Source organism: Oculina patagonica, chromosome 13, assembly GCF_052425735.1.
Source record: "Oculina patagonica isolate OP01 chromosome 13, crgOcupat, whole genome shotgun sequence".
Taxonomy (NCBI): domain Eukaryota; kingdom Metazoa; phylum Cnidaria; class Anthozoa; order Scleractinia; family Oculinidae; genus Oculina; species Oculina patagonica.
In genome coordinates this window covers 1,049,610-1,074,679 of record NC_135770.1, presented here as the reverse complement: position 1 = coordinate 1,074,679, position 25,070 = coordinate 1,049,610, and the positions used below count along the sequence as shown (strand labels likewise).

At 38.4% G+C, this 25,070-nt stretch overlaps 5 protein-coding genes across 6 annotated transcripts; 4 read left to right on the top strand and 1 right to left on the bottom strand.

Annotated features, from left to right (window-relative positions):
• Nucleotides 1-474: 474 nt before the first annotated feature.
• Nucleotides 475-4,505, top strand: LOC144636213 (multiple coagulation factor deficiency protein 2 homolog). Of its 2 annotated transcripts, XR_013567490.1 has the most exons (3): nucleotides 475-685; nucleotides 1,917-2,550; nucleotides 4,159-4,505. XR_013567490.1 is itself a non-coding variant. In XM_078495364.1 (2 exons), exons 1-2 carry the CDS (start codon nucleotides 564-566, stop codon nucleotides 2,272-2,274), a joined length of 480 nt encoding a protein of 159 aa, XP_078351490.1. In that variant the 5' UTR covers nucleotides 475-563; the 3' UTR covers nucleotides 2,275-3,191. The 2 variants fall into 2 exon arrangements, 1 of the variants encoding a protein (XP_078351490.1); XM_078495364.1 differs by lacking the exon at nucleotides 4,159-4,505 and having other exon boundaries at nucleotides 1,917-3,191.
• A 756-nt stretch (nucleotides 4,506-5,261) lies between these two features.
• On the top strand, nucleotides 5,262-7,819 carry LOC144636214 (multiple coagulation factor deficiency protein 2 homolog). The gene is made up of 2 exons (XM_078495365.1): nucleotides 5,262-5,432; nucleotides 7,090-7,819. Exons 1-2 carry the CDS (start codon nucleotides 5,311-5,313, stop codon nucleotides 7,388-7,390), a joined length of 423 nt encoding a protein of 140 aa, XP_078351491.1. The 5' UTR covers nucleotides 5,262-5,310; the 3' UTR covers nucleotides 7,391-7,819.
• Nucleotides 7,820-8,407: 588 nt separating this feature from the next.
• LOC144635624 (multiple coagulation factor deficiency protein 2 homolog) lies at nucleotides 8,408-11,972 on the top strand. Its single transcript, XM_078494711.1, has 3 exons — nucleotides 8,408-8,814; nucleotides 11,036-11,698; nucleotides 11,844-11,972. Exons 1-2 carry the CDS (start codon nucleotides 8,684-8,686, stop codon nucleotides 11,334-11,336), a joined length of 432 nt encoding a protein of 143 aa, XP_078350837.1. The 5' UTR covers nucleotides 8,408-8,683; the 3' UTR covers nucleotides 11,337-11,698; nucleotides 11,844-11,972.
• Nucleotides 11,870-13,256, bottom strand: LOC144635623 (uncharacterized). Its single transcript, XM_078494710.1, has one exon. The coding sequence runs from the start codon at nucleotides 13,209-13,211 to the stop codon at nucleotides 12,327-12,329; it is 885 nt and encodes a 294-aa protein (XP_078350836.1). The 5' UTR covers nucleotides 13,212-13,256; the 3' UTR covers nucleotides 11,870-12,326.
• Nucleotides 13,257-13,351: 95 nt separating this feature from the next.
• LOC144634881 (ribosomal oxygenase 1-like) lies at nucleotides 13,352-24,590 on the top strand. The gene is given in 16 exon segments (XM_078493926.1): nucleotides 13,352-13,448; nucleotides 13,450-13,949; nucleotides 15,177-15,276; nucleotides 15,529-15,642; nucleotides 17,531-17,637; nucleotides 17,871-17,978; nucleotides 18,302-18,336; nucleotides 18,858-18,952; nucleotides 19,440-19,523; nucleotides 19,810-19,914; nucleotides 20,396-20,488; nucleotides 20,793-20,841; nucleotides 21,468-21,585; nucleotides 22,582-22,681; nucleotides 23,670-23,756; nucleotides 23,881-24,590. Coding segments are annotated over 16 exon segments (1,824 nt in total). The 5' UTR covers nucleotides 13,352-13,370; the 3' UTR covers nucleotides 23,932-24,590.
• The last annotated feature ends 480 nt before the right edge of the window (nucleotides 24,591-25,070 follow it).

The following is a 25,070-nucleotide window of genomic DNA, read 5'->3' as shown; positions in this document are numbered from 1 at the left end:
CGAGACCGGTGTAAACAGTACTTTAAACTGAGGCCCCGTCCACACTAGTACGGTTTAAAAAGTCTCCGCTTCCATTTGACGTGTAATCATTGCAAAATAAACCTGTCCGAATTAAAACGATCAACCTTTTTTCAACATTTTAGACTCATGAGAACCCGAGAGGAAGCGCATTAAAAAGTCTGCGCTTTTAAAACGAAAAAGTTGGTAGAGGTTACCTTGTAGTCTTACATAACTTTCAGAAAAATATTAAGCTCGGCGAACTAACACTTAAAGCACTCTCTCTGTATGCAAATTTATCGTTTTTAGAGGAAGGAAATGACGGAGACAGTATTCCCATGCGGATACCACTGAAGCGAAAAAAATATTCACTGTCCTTTGTAAAATCCACCAATTGAGAAACCACACGCACACGAAGAGATTAGACAAAGATTTACAATTTTGTTCAATAGAGCGCGAATTATTAATGTAATAAAGCGGGTATTACCATAAGTAAACTTTTAAGCGACCGCCGCGCGTTTATTTGTGAGAAAAGACTTTGGAACAGCGCGAAAAAGGAAAGAAGGATGGGTTTTCTTCCCAACTTGATCAGTGTGTGTATGTTCTCGATCGCTGTTCTCTACTTTGCAAGTGCCCACGAAGACCCCAAGTCAGCTCTGCACGATTCCAAGGTTACGCACGATCGAGAGTAAGTGAATTTACATTTAAGACAGTCTGCCTCACATGCAGGTTGTTTAATAACAGCTCAGAAACAAATGCACTGAAAATCGTACCTATCAGAGCGTTGATGACATGTTCTAAATCAAATCATGTTAGCGAAAACTGTAACATAGGTCTGCACGAGTTACTTTCATTGTATCGATCGAAGATTTTGGTCGATTTAATAGTGAAGTATTTTATGCAAAAGTAAAAAAATATATATTTGCATAGCGTCCAGTGTCGATGAAGTCGAGCTCTAGCGAGCTCAAACTTTTCGCAAACGCAGGCGTTATAAATAAAGCAGTTTCGCTATGTGTTGTTTTCTATATTGCAGCTGCAATTACGTTTTCCTCCGTCTATTAACTCGAACGCGGAACTCGCGTTCAATTCAAACAAACTTTCAACATTTGTCCACTGAAAATCTTTATTTTGTTTGAATTTTTGTAAAGCCGGTTTCTGTGTATATGAAATACAAGATACAGCTCTTAGAATACCGTAAAGGAGTGATTTATATTTTTGTTATTATTTAGAACTTTAGTGAAGTGCACCTGTTCTGTAACTTGACACCATAATTTATTACAAATTTTGTCACCATATCGCCGGAGGCACTCTTGCATGACGCGTGAAACGTGAAGCGTGCACCGTGAAGCGAGAAGTGCGAGTCGCGCGTGGCGGGAGCAAAAAGAGCGAGAAACCGCGCTTGCACCAATTACAGGAAACCAACTTACAAATTTACGCTTTATTTGGCAGTGCGCGCGCGGGATACGAGAAAGGAGTCATCTTCCCACTATGGCGCGTTTATACTGTCAAAATTCGCGGTGAGAGTAAACCGATAAAAAAATTATTAGGTGATCGTAACATGTAACATAAAAATTAAAGAAAATTCTTCTGATTCTATATGGTAGAGTTTATCATCAGTGGAAATTTCACCCTAAGTCTCAAAATCAACATTTGGCAAATTTCCGGTTTTGACATGAACCGACGACATTTCACACAAGATAAAAGTTATTCGAAAATTTCCTGCGTTTCTTTGCAGGTTACATTTTTAATACTAACCTGAGTATCAGGCTTAGCAAGGCCTGATACTCAGCTTATTTTAATACTCTCATCGACCACATCTCTCGACCAATCAACATGAGAGAATTCTGCCCGTTTTTACAGTAACGGCAATACTATAAGTAATGAATGATTTTCTTACATTTTTCATTGATTTCTTTTAGCCACATCAAAGAGCATCTCAAAGAAGAAATAAACCTGAAGGAGGACGAAGACATGAGCGACGAAGATCTGCAGTTCCACTATTTTAGGCTTCACGATTACGACAACAACAGAAAACTGGACGGCCTTGAACTTATGCATGCCATAAGTCATTATCAGAACGAAACGGGAGTAACAGACAAAGAATCTACATCTGAAGAGGCTAATGCGAAAATAGTGGATGAGATTTTAAGCATGGATGATTTAGACTCTGATGGGTATATCGATTATCCTGAATATGTTGACGCACAGAAGAAACGTGACGAAGCAGAACAAGAAGCCAACGCTAACACAAAGCAGGATGAAAAGAATCCTCAATAGCTCTCAATGATTTAAAACTGCGTATGATTTTAAGGCCCCGCCCACATTAATTCGGATCAGGATCGTAACTGGCAAGAGGCAAGACGAGGGACTTGCCTCGTCTAGAATAACCAAAAACGAAATGTGTTTTGTTGGGAAAATAATCCCCAGTTGAACAAGATTGATTTTTCTCAAGAAATGCCTCAAGAAAAATGTCTCTGAAAGAGTTTCAGAGCCCCTAGATTTCAAAGTTTTCTTGAGGGCCTCCCCCATAACCCCCTAGCAAGACGTTGCCTCGTGTATGGCACAGGTGTGGTTAGAGGGTCTGAATGGGGGGGGGGGGGGGGTCCACATGTCGGTAGTCGGTTAAAAATTCCTTACTTTGTCGGTTGTCGGTTAAAATTTTCGACCTTTGTCGGTTGTCGGTAAATCTCAGTTAATGATCAAAAGTACAAGTTAATTATTAATATTTGTTATTTAATTTACGCAGTTTTAAGACTTTAAACTCTAGACGATATGAAAATTTGTAATAACTCATTATTTGGTTGCACTTAAACCTCGTTAACTCTGTTTTTTTAAGCAACTTGTTCGTCTAGTACCGATAAAATCAGTTTGCATCAGCAAATGCTCGTCAAATATTACTTACGCTTATCGAGCGAAACTGAAATTTGGACCGTTCTCAGAAAAGAATAAATTTAAAGGCAGTGTTATTCATTTACCAATAAAATAGAAAGATGCTTATAAACTCTTTTACTCGCTTCTTCTATTTGTAAGGGGTTTTTCTTTTCAATTTTTGCTTTCCTGAAAAATGGACGGTGTATACAAACATTCCGTTCAACAAAACAGCAAAATTAGTAAAAAACGTGGAACCAAAGGTTAACCACGTTAATGTTTGAGCTTAATACTACAGAACTACATGTGAAACATTTAACTTCGCTGCACACTAAAACTAATACGGCTAATAGAACGTTCCACACACCGTTGAGCTCACTGCTGCTTTCATCCGATATTAAATTTGGAAGCTCAAGCAGCCACTGCCCATCTGTTACAATTGCAAATTTTCACATTTTTCCCGTAAGCGTTTTCGCCAGGCGAAATAACTTCAACGAGAACCCGCCAATGCCAAATTAGCTTGGAAACACCTTTATGAGATTTTTTTCCACCAGAACCCGGTTACGATGGTGTTCGATGGCAACCTCCTCGCCCGGGGAGGGGGGACTCACATATGAAAGTGACGGGGATGCTTGTCTCGCTTAGGGGTGTAATTTTCGGATTTTTGGTCTCGCTTAGGGTGTTCCGGGCAAAACGCCAATATTTTTAGCCATAATGGTCTCGTTTAGGGTTACAAACGAAGAAATATACAAATATAGCTTCTATTCTTAGTTTTTTGGTATCTTTTGGGGGTCAAGAAAAGCTTGAGCCACACCCAGATTGGTCTCTTTTAGGGGTTCTTTTCAACATTTCCGACGAGCATCCCCGTCCGTGTCATATAGGAGTCTCCCCCCCGGGCCTCCTCGCCTTACAATCACTTTAACAATCCCGCTCATGGCCTGTCACCACATGAATAACCAACGCGCAGTGAAAATACAACAGCGGGACGCCTTGTGGCCTCGATTTCCAGCCACTGTTCTACAAATGAACCTCCGCTGCTGCTCGAAAAGGTGACAGGAAACTTTATAATTGACTAAATTTCGAATTGGTGTGGTTACTTCTGAACTAGACATTTCCTAAGCTAGACATAAATTCAAAATGCTGTTCCTTCTGAATACAAACGTCCGTATAACATCGGACCATGTCGGTTGTCGGTTAGAATTTATTTGTCGCTAATCGGTAATTTTTTCCTCGTTTTGTCGGTAGTCGGTAATATTTTTCGCCCTTTGTCGCTAGTCGGTTAACCCCATTCAGACCCTCTGGTTACGGCCCTGCGGATAAATTTGAAAACGGATAAAATGTTTTCCGTCCACACTATCGTTGTCGTATTGTTTTTAAAAATTTCATCGTCCACACTAATCCGCGTGCAGAGCTATTGACAGAAATCACATGACTATTTGACGTCAGTGTTTTCGAAAAGCTCCGTTTTCAGTAACCGTAAACGTCGTTTAAGGACCATAGTGTGGACGGTTGGCCAAAACCGGATGAAAAAAATGCGTTGTCAAATTTATCCGGATTAGTGTGGACGGGGCCTAAAATTATGTCCGTACGTGCAAAAGACACACTTGCTCATTTGAAATACAAGCTGAGTGTATAGAAAATGACTGTTTGTTTTTTTGCGTTTGCATAACGAGAAAAAAATAACATTGCCAGTATTAGCAGCGCAGCGCTGTAATTAAAACAGTTACCCTTCTAAATGGACTTCTGCTTGGTTTGTACATGTGTTTGCGTTGTTTATGTAAAGCAGTTCCAACTTTCTCGTTCTGGAAATTTTATGGGCTGAGTATGACAATAGATATGACGTCATTCTTACCCTGATAATGCCCCAAGAGCTTGCATTGCCTGTCCGGAGCACGGAGGGACACGTTTACGGCGTTCCGCAAGTTCAATTTTGCTTGATTAAAAAAGGGACACCTCGGACTGCTTCAAGGCCATGGCTTGTAATTAACGCTGAATAGGACCGGACTTGGCGAAATTTGACGCGAACCATGTAATAAATTCGATGAAAAAAGTTGCCATATCGGGGGACTTTGGAGGAGCGTTTCAGCGATTTTCTCAACCAATCAGAATGCAGTAATTTCCACTTTTATGTTAAGATGAGAGAAACATATGCGATCAAACGAAAACATATCGGTGTGTATGTGTTTGTCAAATTTAATTTTAAGAAGGAAATCAAGCTCAGCGGTCTAGCTAATCTCTGTATGCAAATTTATTGATTAAGATGAAGAGATACCTTTCACTTGGCGACACAATTGAAGCAAAGGAATGAACCATTGTCTTTATTGTAGAACCTACCAATTGAGTGACCCAACGTATTCACAAAGTTATTGACATCTTGACAAAAAAAAAAAAGTTGGGTTTTATTTAATAGAAGAGGTTCGAAGCAGCGCAAAGAAGTAAAGAAAGATGGTTTTACTACACAGGTTCATTGCGGTGTGTATGTTCTCACTCGCTCTTCTCTGCTTTGTACGTGCCCATGGAGAACACAAGTCAGCCCTGCACGAGTCAGAAGTAACGCACGACCGAGAGTGAGTAGTATTTATTCCTCCGCCGTTAACTCAATCTCAGAATTCGTCCAATTTTTTTTTTAAATGTATAGCTGACATTTTCAGCACAATAAATCTTTATTGTGCAAAAATGCTTATAAAACCGGCAGTATTTAGACAGTGATTTTTCACACAGGGTACAAAGCGGAGATGTTTACATTTTTTGTGGTATATTTAAAACTGCGGAACAAAGATCCGTTCTGTAATTTTATTACATATTTTGCTGTCGTTGTCCGCTTCCCGCCGAAATTAAAGGTAAAAACTTAGGGACGAGAACGACTCTGAAAAACCTCAATTAAATCTTTTGTTTAAGTAACTATATAACAAAAGAACGTTTCCCGGCAAAACGGGTGACACAATATGCCGCATTTTATTAACATTGCTCGCTAGCACTGTATTGTTCGCTTTTGTTTAATACCGTCACATCATACAAACTCTTTTGAATCAGTTTTTCTTGTTATTACCTAAATATTAAGTTTTTCAATATCTTTTCGGAGTGGTTTATATATACCTGAAGTCGTTAAACGAGAAGCGCGAAGCCAGTGTAAAGAGCTAGTCAGGCGTGGTCAGTCGGCGTTTACTGCGCGCGCAACACACGAGGTCTCTGGGAAATTCTCTATAGGCATATTACCAATAAAAATCTAGCCATGTTGAATTAACAGCGCATTCTCTACGACAAAACAAATACTGCGCTGGAAAAATAATTTACTTTTGCTTTCATGTTTTGGCAAAAATAAAATGATTTTGGTTTGGCTGCGTTAAAAGCTGACGTGTTCATGAGTGGTCACGTGGTCACGAGTCTTTCGCACGTAACAAATCCCCTATCCCAACAAATGTTTTACAAGTATTTAGGCTGCTAAAGAAAGTACTTTTCTAACAGGTGAAGTTAATCGAAGCGGGAGGTGAAGCAGTAAAAATGAAAATACTGGTACTCAAGAAGGGGGAAAGCAACATAGAAGAATAAATAAGGAAGCTAATTATTTATATTTGTGCCCCCAGGAAGGACACAAATATGGCGTCTCCATACTGAGCTTTATAAATTTGCGTGGAGAGTTTTGTCACATAACTCGCGAGCGATACACCACACAGACCTAAGACTTAGTTTATCTTCTGTGATATTTGAAATTCAAAGCTTGTGCAGTTGAATAGTTTCGAATTTATTTTTTGATTGCGTGACAGTGAAAACTAGCTCTTGACCAATAAGCACCTGAGAATGCAGCCAGTCGAACCTCCCACTCACGGTCCCCTCTGGCTCTCTTTAATGGCCACCTTTTAACAGAGGTCAGGGTTTTGGTCCTGGCCTTGTGGCGGAGGTACTCTGGGGATCCTAAAGAGAGGGGAGTGGTATAAATCCCATTTCCCTGGCCACATTTTGCCCAAATCCCTGTCCTAATTCCAATTTATATTTATATACCAGTCCCTGTGATTAAAACCTCCATTTATCAGTAAAAGGACAGTACATCACACTTTCCCTTTTACTCCTCCAGGCCCTTTAACCTCGGCCATACAATGTCCACCTATCTACAAGACCACAACACGGTCAGTTAATTCTGCCTCATGGTGGCCTTTGTAAAAAAAAAAAAAAGAAAAGAAAAAGAATTGAAAATATTAATTTCCTCGGTTTTTCTATTGTTTTTAGCCACATCAAAGAGCATCTTAAAGATGAAGCGGACATCAACGTAGATGCATTGAGCGACGAAGACATGCATTTCTATTACTTTACGCTGCACGATTATGACGGGAACAAAAAACTGGATGGCCTTGAAATGTATCATGGCATAGAACACCATCAGAATGGAACAGAACATCGATTTACAGAGGAGGAGAATGCAGAAACAGTGGATTATTTTTTGGACACCGCAGACTTAAATTCTGATGGATATATCGACTATCCTGAATTTATTAAAGTACAAAATGCGCATCACCATAATCCTCAGTGATTTCTGTGCACTGAACTCGCGTTCAATTCAAACATAATTTTCAACATTGGTTTGTTCACTGTAACTTTTTATTTTAATGAACTTTTTCAAAGTCGGGTAACTTTAGTAAATAGTAAAGATGGTAAATTTTAAGCTCGGTAATAAATAATGAAGATGAAGTATTCAACATGACACGAGCATGGGACAAAGAAAAATTCTGAGTCCCCGACGAGCAATCGAACCCATGGCCTCCCAGATACCGGTTGGGCGCTCTAACCAACTGAGCTACGAGAGACTCGTTGTGAGCTGGGTCATTTCACTAGGTTGACTTTGTACATGAAATACAAGATACTGCTCATACCGTAACAGAGGGATGTATATTTTTGTTATTATTTAGATTTTTCCGAAAGTGTACCTGTCCTGTAACTTGACACCATAATAAATTAATGCGCTGTAATAAGAATAGTAACCCTTCTAAACGGACTTATCCTTGTGGCTTATTCCTGCGTTGTACGTACAACACAGCTCCAATATTGTCCGCTTTTCAGCGTTTTCTATCGCTTGTACAAGTTAAAGCGGCACGAGGCCGAAAAATAACCAAAATACCCGTTGTCTCGATCAATTAGAACGCAGTAATTTTCCCCCTCTATCTGCTCTATGGACGTGCTCTGACTGAACGCCTGAAGGTGGATTTCCACTGACGCGTAATTTTTTACGTGCGTTTACTGTGCTTTTTAAACGCGTACGTCTTTATCTGGATTTCCACTGACGCGTAATTTTTTACGTTTGTGAAAAAAATTTAAAGACAAAGTATGAACGACTTGCGTAAACGTGTACGCAAGTCGTTCATACATTGTCACTAATTTTTTTTCACGCACGTAAACACGTAAAAAATTACGCGCCAGTGGAAATCCAGCATAAAGACGTACGCGTTTACAAAAGAAAACACAGTTGAATCACAATAACTCGAACCTCCCGCTAACTCGAACCTTTTTCATGGTCAATTCCCCTTCAGTTCATTTTCTTACTTATTTTTTCCTCGATAACTCAACCTTTTTCGTTTTCCCTTGAAGGTTCGAGTTATCGGGGTTCAGCTGTAGTTATCTAGCGGCTCTCTCTAAATATGCAAATGTAAGACGAGAGCTCTCACATGGTGACACAACTTAATCGAAGGAATGAACCATGCCATTGTCTTTGTAGAACCTACCAATTGAGTGACCAAACGTATTCATAAAGATATCTTGACAAAAATATATTACAATTGGGTTTTATGGCAGAGGTTCGAAGCAGCGCACGGCAAAGAAGTAAAGAAGGATGGTTTTACTTCACAGGTTCATCAAAGTGTGTATGTTCTCGCTCGCTCTTCTCTCCTTTGTGCGTGCCCACGAAGAACACGAGTCAGCTCTGCCAGCTCTGAACGAAACTGAAGTCACGCACGATCGAGAGTAAGTAGTAGTTATTCCTCTGTAAAACTCAAACTAAGAACTCGTTCAATTATAAATATATTTAGATATTTTCAGGTCAATAACTCTTTAACTATGTAAAACGCTTATAAAATTAAACTGGCAATATTTAGGCAGCAATTTTGCATGATACGTCTCACTGAATAGATTAGAGAGTAGCGAGCACCTGTTTTGTAATTTGTTAATTTCATTAATTACATTTTTTTCGTCGTTTTCCATGGCCATTTTCCGCAAAATAGTGTACGTCTCTGAATTTTTTGCAAATTTTATATCTAAAAGGACTGTGTCTCGGATAATAGCCAAATAGAAACATTTAAAGCGGTTTTTTTGAATAGATAGTGGCATGATACACACTGTATTGTATCCAGTTATCCCTTAGGGACCGTCACAAGTTCTTAATTTGTTAAATATATTTTTTTAGTCATTTTTTTTTCTGAAGAAGGAAACAGAATGGTGCCGAAAATTTGGTACAAAAATTAACATTTTTAGAGGTCAGATACAACCATATATATATATATTTTTTATATAATACGGGATACTATTTCTTATTCCGCTATAGCGTAAGTAATTCTTTTGTTTTTTTATTCTTTGTTTTTTGTGTCACTGGCCACGCACTAATACTACATGTTATTAGTAAGCACTATGACACACTAACATTTGATTAGAATCACTCTAACAATTCGACCACAATTTTTCATGGTGTACACTTTTAAAGATTTTAGAAATGATTTCGTAAAATGTTCAACTGACACAAGTGGAACCACGAGCCTTTAGGCGAGTGGTTTCAGTCACTGCAGAGTTTTGGAAATGTTATGCCGTCATCTCTATGATCTATAATAGTGTTGACCATGGAAAATGTATTTGATTTGTTTTTTAGTCGGACAGCTTAAACGTCTCAGACGTTAAAGCCGTCTAGTATAAAAACGGGACGTCGTTAACTAGTATGAAAACAGTAAATAAGACAGACGCCTTTAACGTCTGATTGCTTTACGCCTTAGTGTCCAGTGTCCTCCGAGTGTCGAACCCAGTCTTTTTTTTATTTTTTTCTGAAAAGCTGTCTACATAAAGGCGTTCTGTTTTTAAACCAGACGACATTAGTCTGACGACATTAGTCTGACGACAGTAGTCTGACGACATTATCGTCTTTAGCATAAAAACAGCCAAGGCGACGAATGTGTTAAAATTTCTTCCTTAATGTTCAAGCTGCCTTTTTACAGCTCGCTTGGTTATGTCTTTTGGAAAAGTCGTGACATTTTTTTTCCCGAAATTTTCCTTGCGTTGCGTTACAGGTTATAATACGTCATGGTCTCTCATGGACTCTGTCATCGACCATAGCCTTTGACCAATGAGCGTGCGCGAATTTTCTCAGTTATGGTGCAAAAGAAAATGGCCACAAAATTGAGTGGAATATAAGCATGGCCAACAGAACTTTCGAAGAACGTTTTGAAACGGTGAAAAAACATTTTTGTAACAGGACAAATAGAAGGTACAAATGGACAAGAATTGAAGAAAATCAGAACGGACAACATTATTATATATTTAGGCTGCTTTTCAAAGTTAACCTTGATTGTTTGTAACTTGTAATTTAAACTTCCGAGAGACGTATTTGTTTTTAATGATGGCACGGTTTTGTCATTTAAACACACACTGACAGAAGTAATTTGTTTGATTGCATTAAGTTTCATAACCAACATACACATACAGTCCCTAGAGATAGGTTCAATGGTTTTGTAAAAAAGACAGAAAACGAGAAAACGGTAAATGAGACATTCTATTTATTTTTTACACCCCCCCCCCCCCCCTCTGTTAAAGGCACTATACTGACAGGTGCCCTTTTTCCAATTTAGATTCCGACACCCAAGATTTTAGGCAAATTAAGCTTCTGACACCCCTATATTGGGTAAAATGGCGATTCCGACACCCCTGATATTGTTTTAAATTGCGATTTTGACACCCTTAATATTGGGTAAAATTGTGATAATAAAGTAAATCGTGATTATAATGAAAAATTGCGTTTCCGACACCCCCCTTCTACAGGGTAAAAGGGCGATTCTGACACCCATCATTTACTCTAAAATCCAGATTCCGACAAGTTTCGTTTTGTCGTCACCCTACTATAAAATATGCCTTTCACAGCGGGGGTTCGGATAAAAATGGAATGTCCCAATATAAATTTCCTCTTTACTTTTTTTATTTCTTTTAGTCACATCAAAGAGCATCTTAAAGACGAAACCGACATCAACGTAGACACATTGAGCGACGAGGATACCCAATTCTATTACTTTACCCTCCACGATTATGACGGGAACAAAAAACTGGATGGCCTTGAAATGTATCATGGCTTCGAACACCATAAGACCGGAACAGAACATTCAGCTACGGAGGAGCAGTTTGCAGATATGGTGGATCGTGTTCTAAACAGAGGGGACCTGAATTCCGATGGATATATCGACTACTTTGAATTTATTCGATTACAAGGAACACGTCCTCAAAATCCTCAGTGATTACATAGTGATTACTACCAGAGACTCTTTTTCTATCTTACATTGCATAAGAAACACATGCACATTTGAAAAAAAAAATCTCTATTACATAATAAAATTGGTTTCTTAGAAACTGTTTGCCATTATCTTGACATATCCCCTGAGGTAGGACATAGCTTAATAGTTAAAAACTTAGTATCCACGACAACAGGATGTCAATTTGCACAAAAATGCCACGACTACACGACAACAGGATGTCAAATTGCACAAAAATGCCTTAGTCATAATTAAATCTCAAACAAAAGGCACTACACAAACTACGAGACTTTAAGCTATGAAGCTCAATATAGAGAGAATATATAATCTAAATATATAGAGAATGTGTACCTTATTGTTACTTATTTTCGCGGGTTTTTTCGCGCTTTTCTTTTCAGCGCAAAGACCCGCTTTCCGCGTTTTCTTTGTTTTTTTTGTTTTTGTTTTTTTCCCCTTCCCTTTTCCTTCGCTGTTCCCGATAAGTACAATAAGGTATATGATGAAACTTCATTGATAAACTCAGGTTTTAATGAAAATGTATCAGGTTGTACTGCACTTTTTAACAACAGATGATTGCTCAATCAGTGGTTACTACATCCTCGATTAGCACAGAAGAGCTAGTTATGCTGAACAATTAAATAAAGTGATTGACTTATTCTCATTTTATAATTTATTAATATTTTTTAAGATTGAATGTAACTATTGTTGTTTTATGCAGACAATCCCTGGTGATAAGAAATGCCATTAGCTTACCATTACACAAGAAGCATTTATTTTTGCCACGTATTTTGCATGACTCCTCTACTCAAATGATGTGATCTGAACTACTCAAAACAAGTGCCTGCTCAGAATCACAGTACTGGTGTTATGACACCATGTCCCAATGACAACAACTCTTTGCATCCAGGGGTTGCCTGTAATACAAAATATTAATCTTTATCAAATATGGTCGGCGATAACAGACTTGAGCTGTATTCAAACATATTTGGAAGTTTTTGAAGTATATTGAGCATAGTACTCTTCTTCTTTCGATGAAAGCTTCTGCCGCTGAAAAAATGGGAAAAGCCACCACAGGTACCATAGGCGTCCACAGATTTCTAGAAAATTCTTCTTCCATCCTTGATCATAAAGAACAATATTGTGTCTCCATTCGTAAGTTGTCTGTCCGGAGAAAATCAATGTCATTTGAAAGAAGAAACACCCAAAACAACCAAGAGCTTGAACTAAACAAAGCCATGTCACAACGACCACAAGGAAATAAAATAGCGTGACACTTCCGGTCCACAGTTTAAACACAGTCAAAAGGGGTACCACTTTGCAGATGGCTTCAAAGCTAAGAGGAATTAAAGGGCCGATCTTGACGTGCAGATAGAACAAGTTTATAACCACCACATAAGCTGATCCGACGAATACAAACAGATTGAAGACTACGAAGAAACGAGTGTTTGCGTGACCAACGCAGGAGGCTGTGAAGAAGCAATGATGGTCACGCCTTACCACGCACCTGTCACAAAACGAACAATGGTGTGACCTTGGAGGCGAATTTTGTTCGCATGATTGACAATAGAAATCACCATCTCTCTCTTCACCGAATGCTTCACCTTTCTTGTAAGATGTGTCAGTCGTTACTACGTAGTAATAGTTTCCAATCACGTTGATCATAATGTAAAGAAAACTAATAAAATTGATTACATACAGGTGCCGAGAGTTCTGAAACAGCGAAGGAATAACTTCAAAAAACTCCAGCCAAAGTAGAAGAAGAATCATTACAACGACGTATCCAAGTCCCGTGCAGTGAGCTCCAAGGATAGTGCTTCGGGGAGCTTTCCCAAAGTATTTATGTCGGACGAAATCATTCATGTTCTTTGGCGATTGAAGCTGTCAACGCAAATCCAGTATGGCCGTTTCGATCGCTCTTTGGGAATTTTTGTTACTCTTACATAGCGTGCGCTATGTTTTGTGATATATCCGCTGGTACATTACGCGGGAGAATCAATTTCCACGCGGGTTTTCGATGAAATGAAGTCGAGTTTTCGACGACGTTCTGCCTTTGGGGTTTACCAATCGCAGCTAAAAAAGGAAGATGAAATTTCGCAGAAAGGAGGAAGAAATAGTCACTAAACCGTCTGGGTCGAAGAAAAGGCCACACGAAGAAAATTCGTCAAGTCGCGGCTCTAAGAAGGCGAGCAAATTGAGCAGCACTAAAAGTTTGAACATGGCGGACACGAATGGAACTTTTGATCATGATGAACAAACTCCAGATATTCTAGAGCCCAAACACAAAGGAAAAGGAAAGTTATTAAGCAAAGCTAACAGGCTTAGACAGAGTCTGGGTATGTCCAGCCGCAAGAAGAAAAGGAACGGATACCGAAGTTATGATCGCGTCGAACTTGAGAACTCCTCAAGTAATCTTGCAGTACACAGCTTGTCTGTGGAGAAGGCGGCTGGCGCTGACAAAACAGACAGCGAGACTGGGAACGAGGAAACGGACCAGCAGGGGGAAGTGACAGTAAACAACAACTTGGATCAAGAGGAGATAGAGGCTGATAAGCTTTTCTCTTGGTTAATAAGTCCAGTGAAAGCCGGGAAATTTTTCAGGTATAAAACGTCTTTGAGAAGTTTAACTTAAGGAGGCTGCCAACAGTTTCCAGCACTTTCCAGCTCCTATACTTTGGTGGGTCAGTGCTACAAATATTTATCAGTTACTGCCACAAAAATGGTATCAAACAAATGGCCAATCGTTAATAAACAAATTGTAGTAATTTTCTTGACGTCACTGGAAACCATAGCAACAGTATTACCTGTTAAAAACACCGTCAATGTTAGCTTTAAGTGCTAAAAACTCAAAAAATGAGTTCAGTGACCTCCATTTTTATTATCAAAAAATCACCATTTAGGATATAATTTTTTTGCAAAAAGTTGAATCCCGATAACTCGAACCTTCAGGGAACGAGATCGGTATCGGGAGTCGGGGGGTAAATAGTGAAATGACCGGAGGAGATGAACGGTTCGAGAGCGGGAGGTTGAGTTATGAGGGTTCGAGTTATCGGGATTCAACTGTAGTTAAAAAAAGTCCTCTGTGCGGTTTCAGAGCCACCTGCAAAATTTAAGGTGGCTCTGAAACAGCTCCAAGAAAATTTTCGCAGAACATCTGTAATTTGACCCGAATAATTATTATAAAATATGACGATGTCGCTCTATAGAGATCCATGTTTTGTTTCTGATTTTGTTGATGCTTGGTGTTGATTTTTTGGCATGAAACAAGCAATCAGAGACACTGAGGATCTCTGCAGAGCTACATGTACGTCACCAGCATGGTGTCTTTAAGTGATGACAGATGTCTGTGGGAGATGTGGTGGTCTAATGGTTAGCACCTTGGACTCTGGATCAAAATAAATGTTCCTGGTTCAAGCACTGGCCATGCTTTTCAAAGTGCCTCTATCCACCCAGACCTGGCAAACAGTCAGGGAAACCTGAGAAAATGTCAGGGGTAACCTGGGGCGAACTAGAATCTCATCTAAAAGGAGTAGCAATTAAAATACCGTCCGTTAACAACCCTCCAAGTTTATTTTTTTCCTTGCCTTGGCCCCCTCTCAGTTTGGTCGCCGGTGTCCCATGCTGATGCTTTCTCTTTCCTCCCAATTGTTCAAATTTGTCGCCGCTTCAGTTGTCGCCATGGCGACAAAATGGTCTTAACTTGGAGGGTTGGTTAACTAGTTGCTTCCTGATAGGGAAACCAGAAAAAGCTCCAGAAGCTATACGTGTATTGCCACTACTCTTGTTAAGACTTTGCCATAATAGTTTAAAAATGCTTCACTTTGGTAGTGATTTATGGGAACAAAAGCCTTTGTTAATAAAGCGACATCACCTGACCTACAATGATGGCTGGTTCAGCACCAAAGAGCTGGATGACATTCTCAGAAAGGTATCTTTCCATTTTATCTTCAATTTCTATGTTTGTCCGTTTGAGACTACATGTATTAATGTCTGCTTTCAGGAACCCGGTGATAAGATTGCAATTTATTTCACCAATTACCTTGGGCCAAGACAATGTTTAAATTAAACCATCATTAAAATTCCCCCCCCCCCCCTTTCAACAAATCTGTCATAAGTAGATATGTCGTGGTTAAATTTTTCCCTGAGTCATACTTGTTTTGAATTTTGTTGTTTGTTTTAGCACAGAGTTTATTTCTCAGTCAACTTGGATGTGACGTCATACAGAGATGGAAAGAGAGAGACGCATAACCCGACAGGCAGGGCTCATGCTCCAGTTGTGTGGGATTACTATGAGGTGTGTAATTATAAGTAAACTTTGTAGGCCTGTGTGACATAAGTGGTATCACCGCCCCAAAAAAGAAAAAGGTTTCTTTGTACATGTAACATGCATAAAACCCATGCTCTTGTATTTGTACATGTTTTTTTTTTTTTTTTTTTTTTTTTTTTTTTTTTTTTTTTTTTTTTTTTTTTTTTTTTTTTTTTTTTTTTTTTATTTAATTAATGGGGTGGGTGGGGGTTGGTTAATATATAAAAAAAAAAATTCCCATTCGTGGGGGAGGGGGAAGGGGGGGGAAAAAAAAAAAAAAAAGAAAGAAAAAAAAAAAAAAAAAAAAAAAAAAAAAAAGAGAGAGAGGAAAAAGAAAAAGAGAGGGGGGGGGGGGGGGGGGGGGGGGGGGGGGGGGAGATGAGAGGGGGGGGGGGGGGGTTATATATTTTAAAAATAAAAAAAAAAAAAAAAAAAAAAAAAAAAAAAAAAAAAAATAAAAAAAAAAAAAAAATAAATAAAAAAAAAAATTAAATGCAACATACATGTTTAATTCATAATAAAGGGAACATCCACATGCACTCTTATGACAAGGCCCAGGGGGGGGGGGTACTCCGGGATCAAAGTGACGGGGATGATCGAATGGAGGCAAAACTCAGGACCCAAAAAAATCCCTAAGTCTCCCGACGTTACCCAAAAAAATCCCTGGACCAAAAAAAACGCCCAAAAAAATCCCTAGTCAAATTACCCCTAAATTGCCAAGGCCGCGCCAAGGCACTTTAGTTTGATTTTAATACCCAAAAAAATCCCCTATTTAAATCAAGTCACCCAAAAAAATACCTGCCAAATTCTCCTACCCAAAAAAATCCCGGAATCGAAACTTTCGACCCCAAAAAAATCCTTCGCACATCCTCGTCACTTGGATCCTGGAGTACCCCCCTGGGTGACAAGGTGACTTTGAATTGTTTGAAATAATGCCTATATTTAAATTTTACAGGACAAGGGAGAAATATATATAAGTCATAATAGAAAACTGGGGAAAATGTGGCTTTTAAATTCCCTGTGCACCACCATTTTGGATTTTCTGATGTGTAATGGTTGCTCAATATATAGTTTCACACAAAAGATCCAAACAATAGTAGCTCGTCATAAAATCCAAAATGGCGGTGCACAGGAAATTTAAAAGCGGTTCTTTTTTTCTTTTTTACTTACTATTGAATGTTGTTTCATGCTTCAGAAAGTTCTTTTGTCGAAGCGATAAAAGAATTAGGTAAACTTCGGTAATTTCTTGACATTCTCTGTCTTTGATATTTTTTGAACGCACGATTTTGGAGTTAAAATATTAAAAATATCTTTGTTTACTGCTATAAATTTCGCTGAAATCTCAGCCCTGTCAGGCATGTTCCGCCATCTTGAATCCAAGATGGCGGAACATGCCTGACAAGGCTGAGAAAATCAAAAAATTGTGCTTTCAAAGAATAGCAAAGACAGAGAATGTCAAGAAATTACCGAAAAAAATGTTTTTTCAGTCCCTTGGAATTTAGACATTATTCCAAGTAATTCATTTTCAACTTGTCATAAGAGTGAAGGTTTCCATTAAGGCAAGGACACTACTGCACACACAAAGGGACAGGTCTTTGTGACTATTCCTGTCAAAGCAAGTGCTGGGCCAAGCAGCCCAAGCTTTCTGTGAACTACTGATTATTCTTTCTGTGAATTGTCCCTCAAAATTAAGGTACACACACAAGGGCACAGGTCCCTGTGACTAGTCCCTTTGTATAAACTCTTGAAGGGACTTATCACAGGGAGTCGCAGGGACTTGCCTACTCTAGCTTCTTAATCTCAAGTGTTGTTCCTAATGTTGCTGTAAATGTGATTATGGTTCCTAAAGTATATTATTTCATGGCTGTCTCTGCAGAATGGCTGTTCTCTGAGATTTCTGAATCCTCAAGCCTTTTCACATTCAGTGTGGAAGTTGACTTCACTGTTACAGGAGTACTTTGGATGCTTGGTTGGTGCCAATGTGTAAGTACAATATATTTTGAAATTAAGCATGCATGCCAAGTGAATAGCTGATGTTTGCTTAAAGATACAGGCCATTTTTGAACAAACAAACGAAATTAACAAACAAAATTTAATGTGGAATTATTTTTGGTATAATGGTGTTTGGGGAGGTACAGTATAGTCCATCTAGAAATCCCCAAGAATGGAAACATTTTAAGACTGCAGATGAATCCAATTGTCTGTTTTTATTTTAGCTACCTGACTCCTCCTGGTTCGCAAGGCTTTGCGCCGCATTACGACGACATTGAAGCCTTTGTTGTGCAACTGGAAGGCCGGAAACACTGGAGACTTTATAATCCAAGGTACAGATTTGCTTTTTGTTGCCCTGTAATGTCAACAAAAATTGATAGGCCCAGTTGTTCAAAAGCTTAGTTAACAATGTTTTGATGTTTCTTTTCTTTCATTTTAGTGAATGTTTCTTTTTGAATATAAATTGTTAAAGGCAATTTTAAGATGTTGATCAAGATTGAAAATTGGGAGATAGTGTATGAGGATGCTCTCCATCTTCTTCCATCTGTTTTGTTATTTCAACTAAACCATACCTTAACAGTGCTTAAACTCGCAGAGAATGACATAAAAATCTACTATCATGATAATATTATGATGTTCTTCTTTCATGTTGCAGGAATGATGCAGAATCCTTACCCAGGTATTCTAGTGGTATGTGAATCTCAATTGTCTGTTCAGCTGATGTGACCAATAAGAAGCATTTTAGTTAGAACTTGAGAGTGGTGTTAAGACATTCTTTGCAATATTCGGGGGAGAAACAAAAATATTATTTTGCAGATCTGGGAAAATAGAAAATATATTACTAACTACAGTCAACTCTCATTAAAGCGGACACGCCAGGGGCATCGTTTAGTGTCCGTTATAGCGAGAGTCCGTAATAGTGGGAGTCATTTCCAGTCAAACCTCTTTCGCCGGGGATCTGGATTTTGTCCGTAATAGCGAGTGTCCGCAATAGCGGGGTGTCCGCAAGGCGAGAGTTGACTGTATGTCCTTGTCTCTGATCTTTTTGTACACTTTAAGTATGTTAAAAGGTATCTATATAAAAAGCAAATGTGACTCTAACATCCAAGAGGACAATGCCAACTTGAAGTGTACATAATTTTATTTTTACCATAAAATTATAATAATAACTACATGTATGGTCATAACAGGGTTCTTTCCTCCATTGTCAGATAATTTCAGCCAAGAAGAAATTGGTGATCCTATTCTTGATACAGAGCTTGCAGCTGGAGATGTACTTTACTTTCCAAGAGGAACAATACATCAGGTCAGTCATGAACTACATGTAAATGATCACTGAAATAAGACCTTTTTTTCACTTTCTAAGATAAGAAAGAGACCATGCACAGTCTATAATAATAATAATCGAATTAAAGGAACCTATGGTCAGCCTCAGCCATTTTCAATGCCATCAAAATTATTAAAATTGTATGGTGAGGTGAAATCTTATTGCATTGTAGTAAGTTGTGTTAGTAGAAGTGTGTTTAAAAACATTTAACAGTTTCACAGTGATCTCTTTCATTTAGACACGCTCTGCATAAAATATAATTCAGAAACTCTCATATGTAAACAAAAACAAAGGCATGGCTGACTTCTTTATGTTACAACTACATGTATGCTAGCAAGCTACTGACTGCATCGTAGCAGCAAGAACCTAATGCTTCGAACATAGTAACGCCTAACAGTGTGTAACTATGATAACACCAATTAACTGTTGTACTCAAATTAACATTTTTCATTTTTGTTTCTTTTAGGCAGACACACCAAGTGACACCCACTCTCTTCACATCACGTTGTCCACGTATCAAAAGAACTCATGGACAGATTTTATGGAAAAGGTGATGATCATCTTATAAAATAACTTTTAATTTATTTATTTTAGTTCAAGAGCAGACTTTCACAAGATATTCTTATATATAGTTACATACAGAAGCCAATAAAAATTAATACCTTGCCAATACTGGAGGTTTCTGGAACTCTGTGGAGTAAAAAAAGCAATGGCTGCTGAAAATAATTCCAGCTGTCTTTTGAGCTATTGAAAGTGGTATAATTTTAAGATGATCCCTTAATAATTGTAAGTTGGATAACATTGTGACTTGTGACATAAATGTGACTTTGTTGCAGCTAATTCCTGGGGCACTGCAGATTGCATTTGAGGAGGATCGTGAATTCCGTCAGGGCTTGCCACTCAATTATCTGGACTTCATGGGTGTGGCAAATTCAGAAGTGGTATGGTGCTATCATTGTACTAAAAAACAACCTGATCCCTTTAAAATAATCACTGCTATTCTGATCAGCTTCCTTTACTTCTTGCCCCCCTCTACCAATAATATCAGTGCTCAGAGTACCAAAGTTAAGTTAATTTTTGACTTTAAAATGATTTGTTTTGTTAGTTTCAAGAGTTGATTTTAATTCATTACCAGTGGTTTGTAGTTTACTGTAGGTACCTTAGCACCTGTCAGGAATAATCCCCCTGTATCAAAAAAGCAACTTGGCATTGTTGTATGTACATATACAGTACATGTAGATCACTTTATTGTACTCTGCTTAGTTTTACTCCCATTTCTTAGACTATTATTAATCTGAATTAAAACTTCTGTGATAAGCCTAAATGAGATTACCTTCTGAATGACCCCCCCCCCCCTATTTTTTTTCAATACATGTACAATGTATGCATTGGCGATGCTGACTTGAGTGCTATTTTTGTTAGAACACTAAGGAGAGGTCGGACTTCCTGAAGAAGGTGGAAAAACTGATGATGAAGTTAGTGTCACATGCTCCTGTTGATGCAGCTGCTGACCAGGTAGAATGACTTACTAAATTTATTGCAAATGATGCATCTTTCTGTGCAACGTTTCATTTGTTTCTCACTTCTTTACAACTTCAATTAACCAAAACCTTGATTTTAAAATCTGTGGGGTAATTCAATTTTCAGAAATGGCTGATGGCCCGGACTTTATTAACCCAGAGAAAGCTACTTTTTTCTGCAATTTTTGGATTGAACAATACCTTAATATGTTGTTTTTTTTCTTGGCGGTTTTTATCTCAAATAGATCTTGGTTAGTTTAGTGCAGCGTGTATTTAATTTTCTTTTTTATTGCGTGCAGTTAGCTGTTGGAGTTCTTCATGACTGCTTACCTCCAGTACTAACAGAAGGTAAGCTGACTCAGTTGATATAATAATAACAACAGTTTGTTTGCACTTGCAGTGTTGAGTCAAGGGATTGAATTTGGGTTCTGGAGGGTCCTGTGCATAATAAAAGCGGCCTGGTATTTATGGCTCTCTTTAGTAGGCTGTAGGAGTCTCTTGTAAGTGGCTTTATTAGTGGGGGATAAAAACGACAGAAACTGAATTGTATGAGCCCGCGAATTTTTGGTGACTGAAGTTGCTAGCGAACATGATGTTCATATACCTTTGTGACATCATGATGTTGTGTCAATTTCCGGAGTTCTCTAGACTGCTTGCGCTATGAATTAATTTTATTATTGGATGATACAAATTGGGGTGGGGGGGGGGGGGAGGGGGTGATCACAGTATTTCAACAAATATTTGCTGAGGATAGAATTTGTCCCCCTCTGACTGTAACAGTAATTGTTTTCAGATAAATTGACGACTTTCATATCACTAAGTTCTAAAAAGCTGGAAAATGGCTAAATTTCAGTCAAAACTTTCATTTGTTGAGTAATACACGTTTCGAAATGCTTCATTTCAAAAACAAGTTTATTGAAAATGCTTTGCTTGAATAAGTGCGAGAGAGATTTTTTACCGGTATTTTGTTGTAGGAGAAGCAAAGCAGAGTATTTTTGGAGACAATTCGTCATGGAAAGATGGCAAAATCTCAGGCAAGGTGACTATTGGTGAGGACACGGAAATTCGACTGATTCGTAAGGGAGTAGCGAGGTAAGAAAGCTCTAACATCTTTCTGTAAACATAAACATGGTCTCCTGTACAGTAACTCAAATACGCAGTACCTCTCCACTAAGGCAAGACACATTACTCTCACATTGTCTCTCTCCAGCCAGGGGTTTAGAGGGACAGGGTTACGAGAGGTCTTCTAAGAATTTTGTGTGAACTATGCTAGAACTGTGCGGGTACACTCACTGTTCAACAAAATAACCTAAGGAGGCCATCTAAATATAGGAAAGCCATAAATTCATTCTCCAAGATGTGAATAAACCGTAATCAATGGGTTTTTTTTTGTTTTTTCTTCCAAGAAACACTGTCAAACTTGAAAGCGTCGACCCGTCTTTTTCAAGTTTTAGGCTACTTTCTTCCTACCCATCCATAACCACAACACTTTTTGACAATTTTCTTGACGAGTACATTACGTTTTAGAGTCGTTTTAGTAAGGCCAAGCCACAATAGAGCAGTTTTCAATTGAGTGTCGTAAAACCAAAACCAAAGTAATTTCTCCGGCCAATCACAAAGGGCACAGACAATCCAGTGAACCAATCAAAACTCAAAGCAAATACATGTAGCCGGCACGAAGCGCGAGAAAACGTGCGCGAGCGGGTCACGATTGGTTTTGGTTTTAGTTCTGATTGGCTGAGAAAGTGGCGCGAGATTTTTAAGCCAATCACTGAGCGTAGTAATGCAAAACCAAAGCAAACCCAATTTACTTTTGACACTCAAGTGAAAACCGCTCTAAGTCGAGTTCCAATTAATACCAACACCTTTTCAAGTAGCACTAAATCACGGTGACACTGCCCTCTAACCTGACAAAATGTTGGGGAGTAACCTGAAATGGACTAGCGTCCTATCCAGGGGGGAGTAGCAATACTCCTAGTCGCTCCATGCTATGGCTTGTTGAGGCACTAGACTATAAGAAAAGGCTTTAGTTTACTCTCTGGCCTACTTGTATGGAACCTGTCTACAGGGATTTTAATTGTATTATAGGCTCGTGGTGGAAGGTGAAGTAGTTACCGTTTATCACACGTTGGAAAATTCACGAGTCTATCACGAGAAAGAGCTGGACAGATTGGAATTCGGTTTAGAGGTAAGGTTGTTGGCATGCTTATTTACAGTCTCTTGACGCTATTTTTCTTTTTCCTTTTTTTTTCTTTTTCCCGAATCCCTTCTCTTTATTTGAGCGGTCAACAATGCACATGCAGCAGTCAAAACGGAAAAACCCAACGCCATCTCCGATTTTTATTGTCTAAAGATTTTTTTAAGAGTTTAAAACAGGTGCAAAAAGTTCTACAAAAATGTTAGGATAACAATTAGAAAGTCTCTGTACGTATTCTAGCGTGCCAAGCTTAAAACGTTGGACTTATATCCTTAATGTCCCCAACGTAGAGGATTCCATTAATTGAGACATATTTGTTTTTGGCGTTCACACTTTTGGCGGGAAAACACACTCGTTGTGCGTTTGACCGCTGTCATCCCGAACAGTTTTCTGATTCTTACCAACCAACCAGAAATAGCACGAGCATTATGAAAGTTGTCACGACAGCTAGGATACATTGAGTTGCTAAGCAGCAACACCGCCGAAAAACGCCGGATCGTCATTTCTTAAAGACGAGAAGGCAGCTTACCTCTTCGACCGATTGAAGTCAAGGAATTTGATAGTGCCTGCTAATGTCGCTAGTATTTAGCTATAAAAACTATTTGGAGACACTATGTATATGAAAGTATATCTTTAGAATATATCTTTAGAAACTAATGTCAAGTGAAGCTTTTAGGATTGTATGTAAAAATTTCACTGGGCCAGACACAGGATATCATACATTTAATATGTATATCTTCAGTTACATAGAGTCAAAAATGTTTACAGCTTAAATTCTAGGATAAAACCTTATTACGTAGATAAATAGATAAATGAATAATAGTATTACCTTCAACAATTCCTTCTCTTTATCCAATAGAAACTACATGTACAATGTATTTGTATATATTTGTTTTTCTCTGTATCAGTGAACAAAAGAATCAATATTACGGTATTTTTAAACATTGTAACGTTCTATCTGTTCTGTTTTAATTTTCAGGCTGGCCCGGTAGTGGAGAGCATCTTGAGAAGTTTCCCGGAGTACATCAAAGTGAAAGACCTACCCCACGAAGACACCACTTACAAAGTAAAGTATTTTGCGTCAATACTTTTTCCTTCACTTTCTCATTGGTTTATTAGATGTGGTTGACTGTTTTTGAACAGTGTAAGTTTCCACTGTTTATTTACCCTTTGTTTTTTTATTTCTACAGATTGATGTGGTCACGTTACTATACGAAAAAGGCATTCTCGTCAGAAAGTGAAAATCTTGAGTGTGCAGTGGTGAAGACTTTCTCCTTAGCGACCTCATTCCGTTCTGCGAACATGGCTTCACTCCTAGACTATCTATTAATTTCGAACGTAGAGCAACCTTTTTCATCCAACAACACGGCCTTGATTTTTAGAAGACTGATGTTCATCATCCCTTCTCACCCCTCCCACACCAAAGGAAGAATGTAACCTTGTATTACCCTTTCCTCGCTTCATAATCCAAGATGGTGGTGGTTAACTCAAGAAAATTAAACAGCATAGAGATTTCTTCCTTTAAACGAAAATTTTGTTAAACCACTTTCTATTTCAAAGTTTTACGCTTTGGGGCGTGCTACGATTATAGAGTTTTATCGTAGAGGAGCTAGACGTGAACAGCGCATCTTGAAACATGAAAAGCATTTCCCAATCACGTTCCCATGAACCTCCGTTTGTTTAGGTCACGTGGTTTTATAGACGCAAACAACTTGACACGAAGCATGAGCAGATCATCAGTCCTGTAAAAAAGCGCAAAACTGAGGGGGGGGGGGGAATACTTGTGACGAAACTAGCACGCGTGAATGTAATTGCTGTAACTTAAAATAGAAACAAAAAATTGAAGAGAGAATTGTAACATACATTAGGGTACTTAATTTTAAACAACAGTAAAGGTAAAGAATTGATTTCTAGTAGAGAGTTTTGATTTGTTCACATTTTGAACGTTTTTATGTACCAAATGTTTGGAGCGGTTAAAACTAACCCGGGATAAAAATTTTTTTTGGGGGTTAATTTTTTTTTTAAAAAATTTTTTTTTTTTTTTTTTATTTTTGGAGTTTTAGAATAGGGGATTAAAAACGAGGAAAAGAAAAATAAAAAAAAAACTCAATAAAAAAATAAAAAAGGAAATCAATTTTCACACTAATCCTGGATTAGCTTAATCGTGCTTTGAACAACCCGGCCTGGTCTTTATTTGTAATGGATATAGCCCATCTTCCTTTAGTGAAAGGCAGACTTTTGAAACGACAGCGTGCCTAACATTGTGCGCGGCTTGGGAACTAAGAAGGCTCAGGAGCCCATTATCCAGAGCGTGGAATTCCCATACTATGTCAATGTCACAGCGTTTTCACAGACGGTTATTTTTAGACTCCCCTTTTCC

Coding starts and splice junctions, on each gene's coding strand:
- LOC144635624 (XM_078494711.1), top strand. CDS start 8,684: ATGGTTTTACTTCACAGGTTCATCAAAGTGTGTATGTTCTCGCTCGCT. Junction 8,815..11,035: donor GAAGTCACGCACGATCGAGA/GTAAGTAGTAGT, acceptor TATTTCTTTTAG/TCACATCAAAGAGCATCTTA.
- LOC144636213 (XM_078495364.1), top strand. CDS start 564: ATGGGTTTTCTTCCCAACTTGATCAGTGTGTGTATGTTCTCGATCGCT. Junction 686..1,916: donor AAGGTTACGCACGATCGAGA/GTAAGTGAATTT, acceptor GATTTCTTTTAG/CCACATCAAAGAGCATCTCA.
- LOC144635623 (XM_078494710.1), bottom strand. CDS start 13,211: ATGAATGATTTCGTCCGACATAAATACTTTGGGAAAGCTCCCCGAAGC.
- LOC144636214 (XM_078495365.1), top strand. CDS start 5,311: ATGGTTTTACTACACAGGTTCATTGCGGTGTGTATGTTCTCACTCGCT. Junction 5,433..7,089: donor GAAGTAACGCACGACCGAGA/GTGAGTAGTATT, acceptor TATTGTTTTTAG/CCACATCAAAGAGCATCTTA.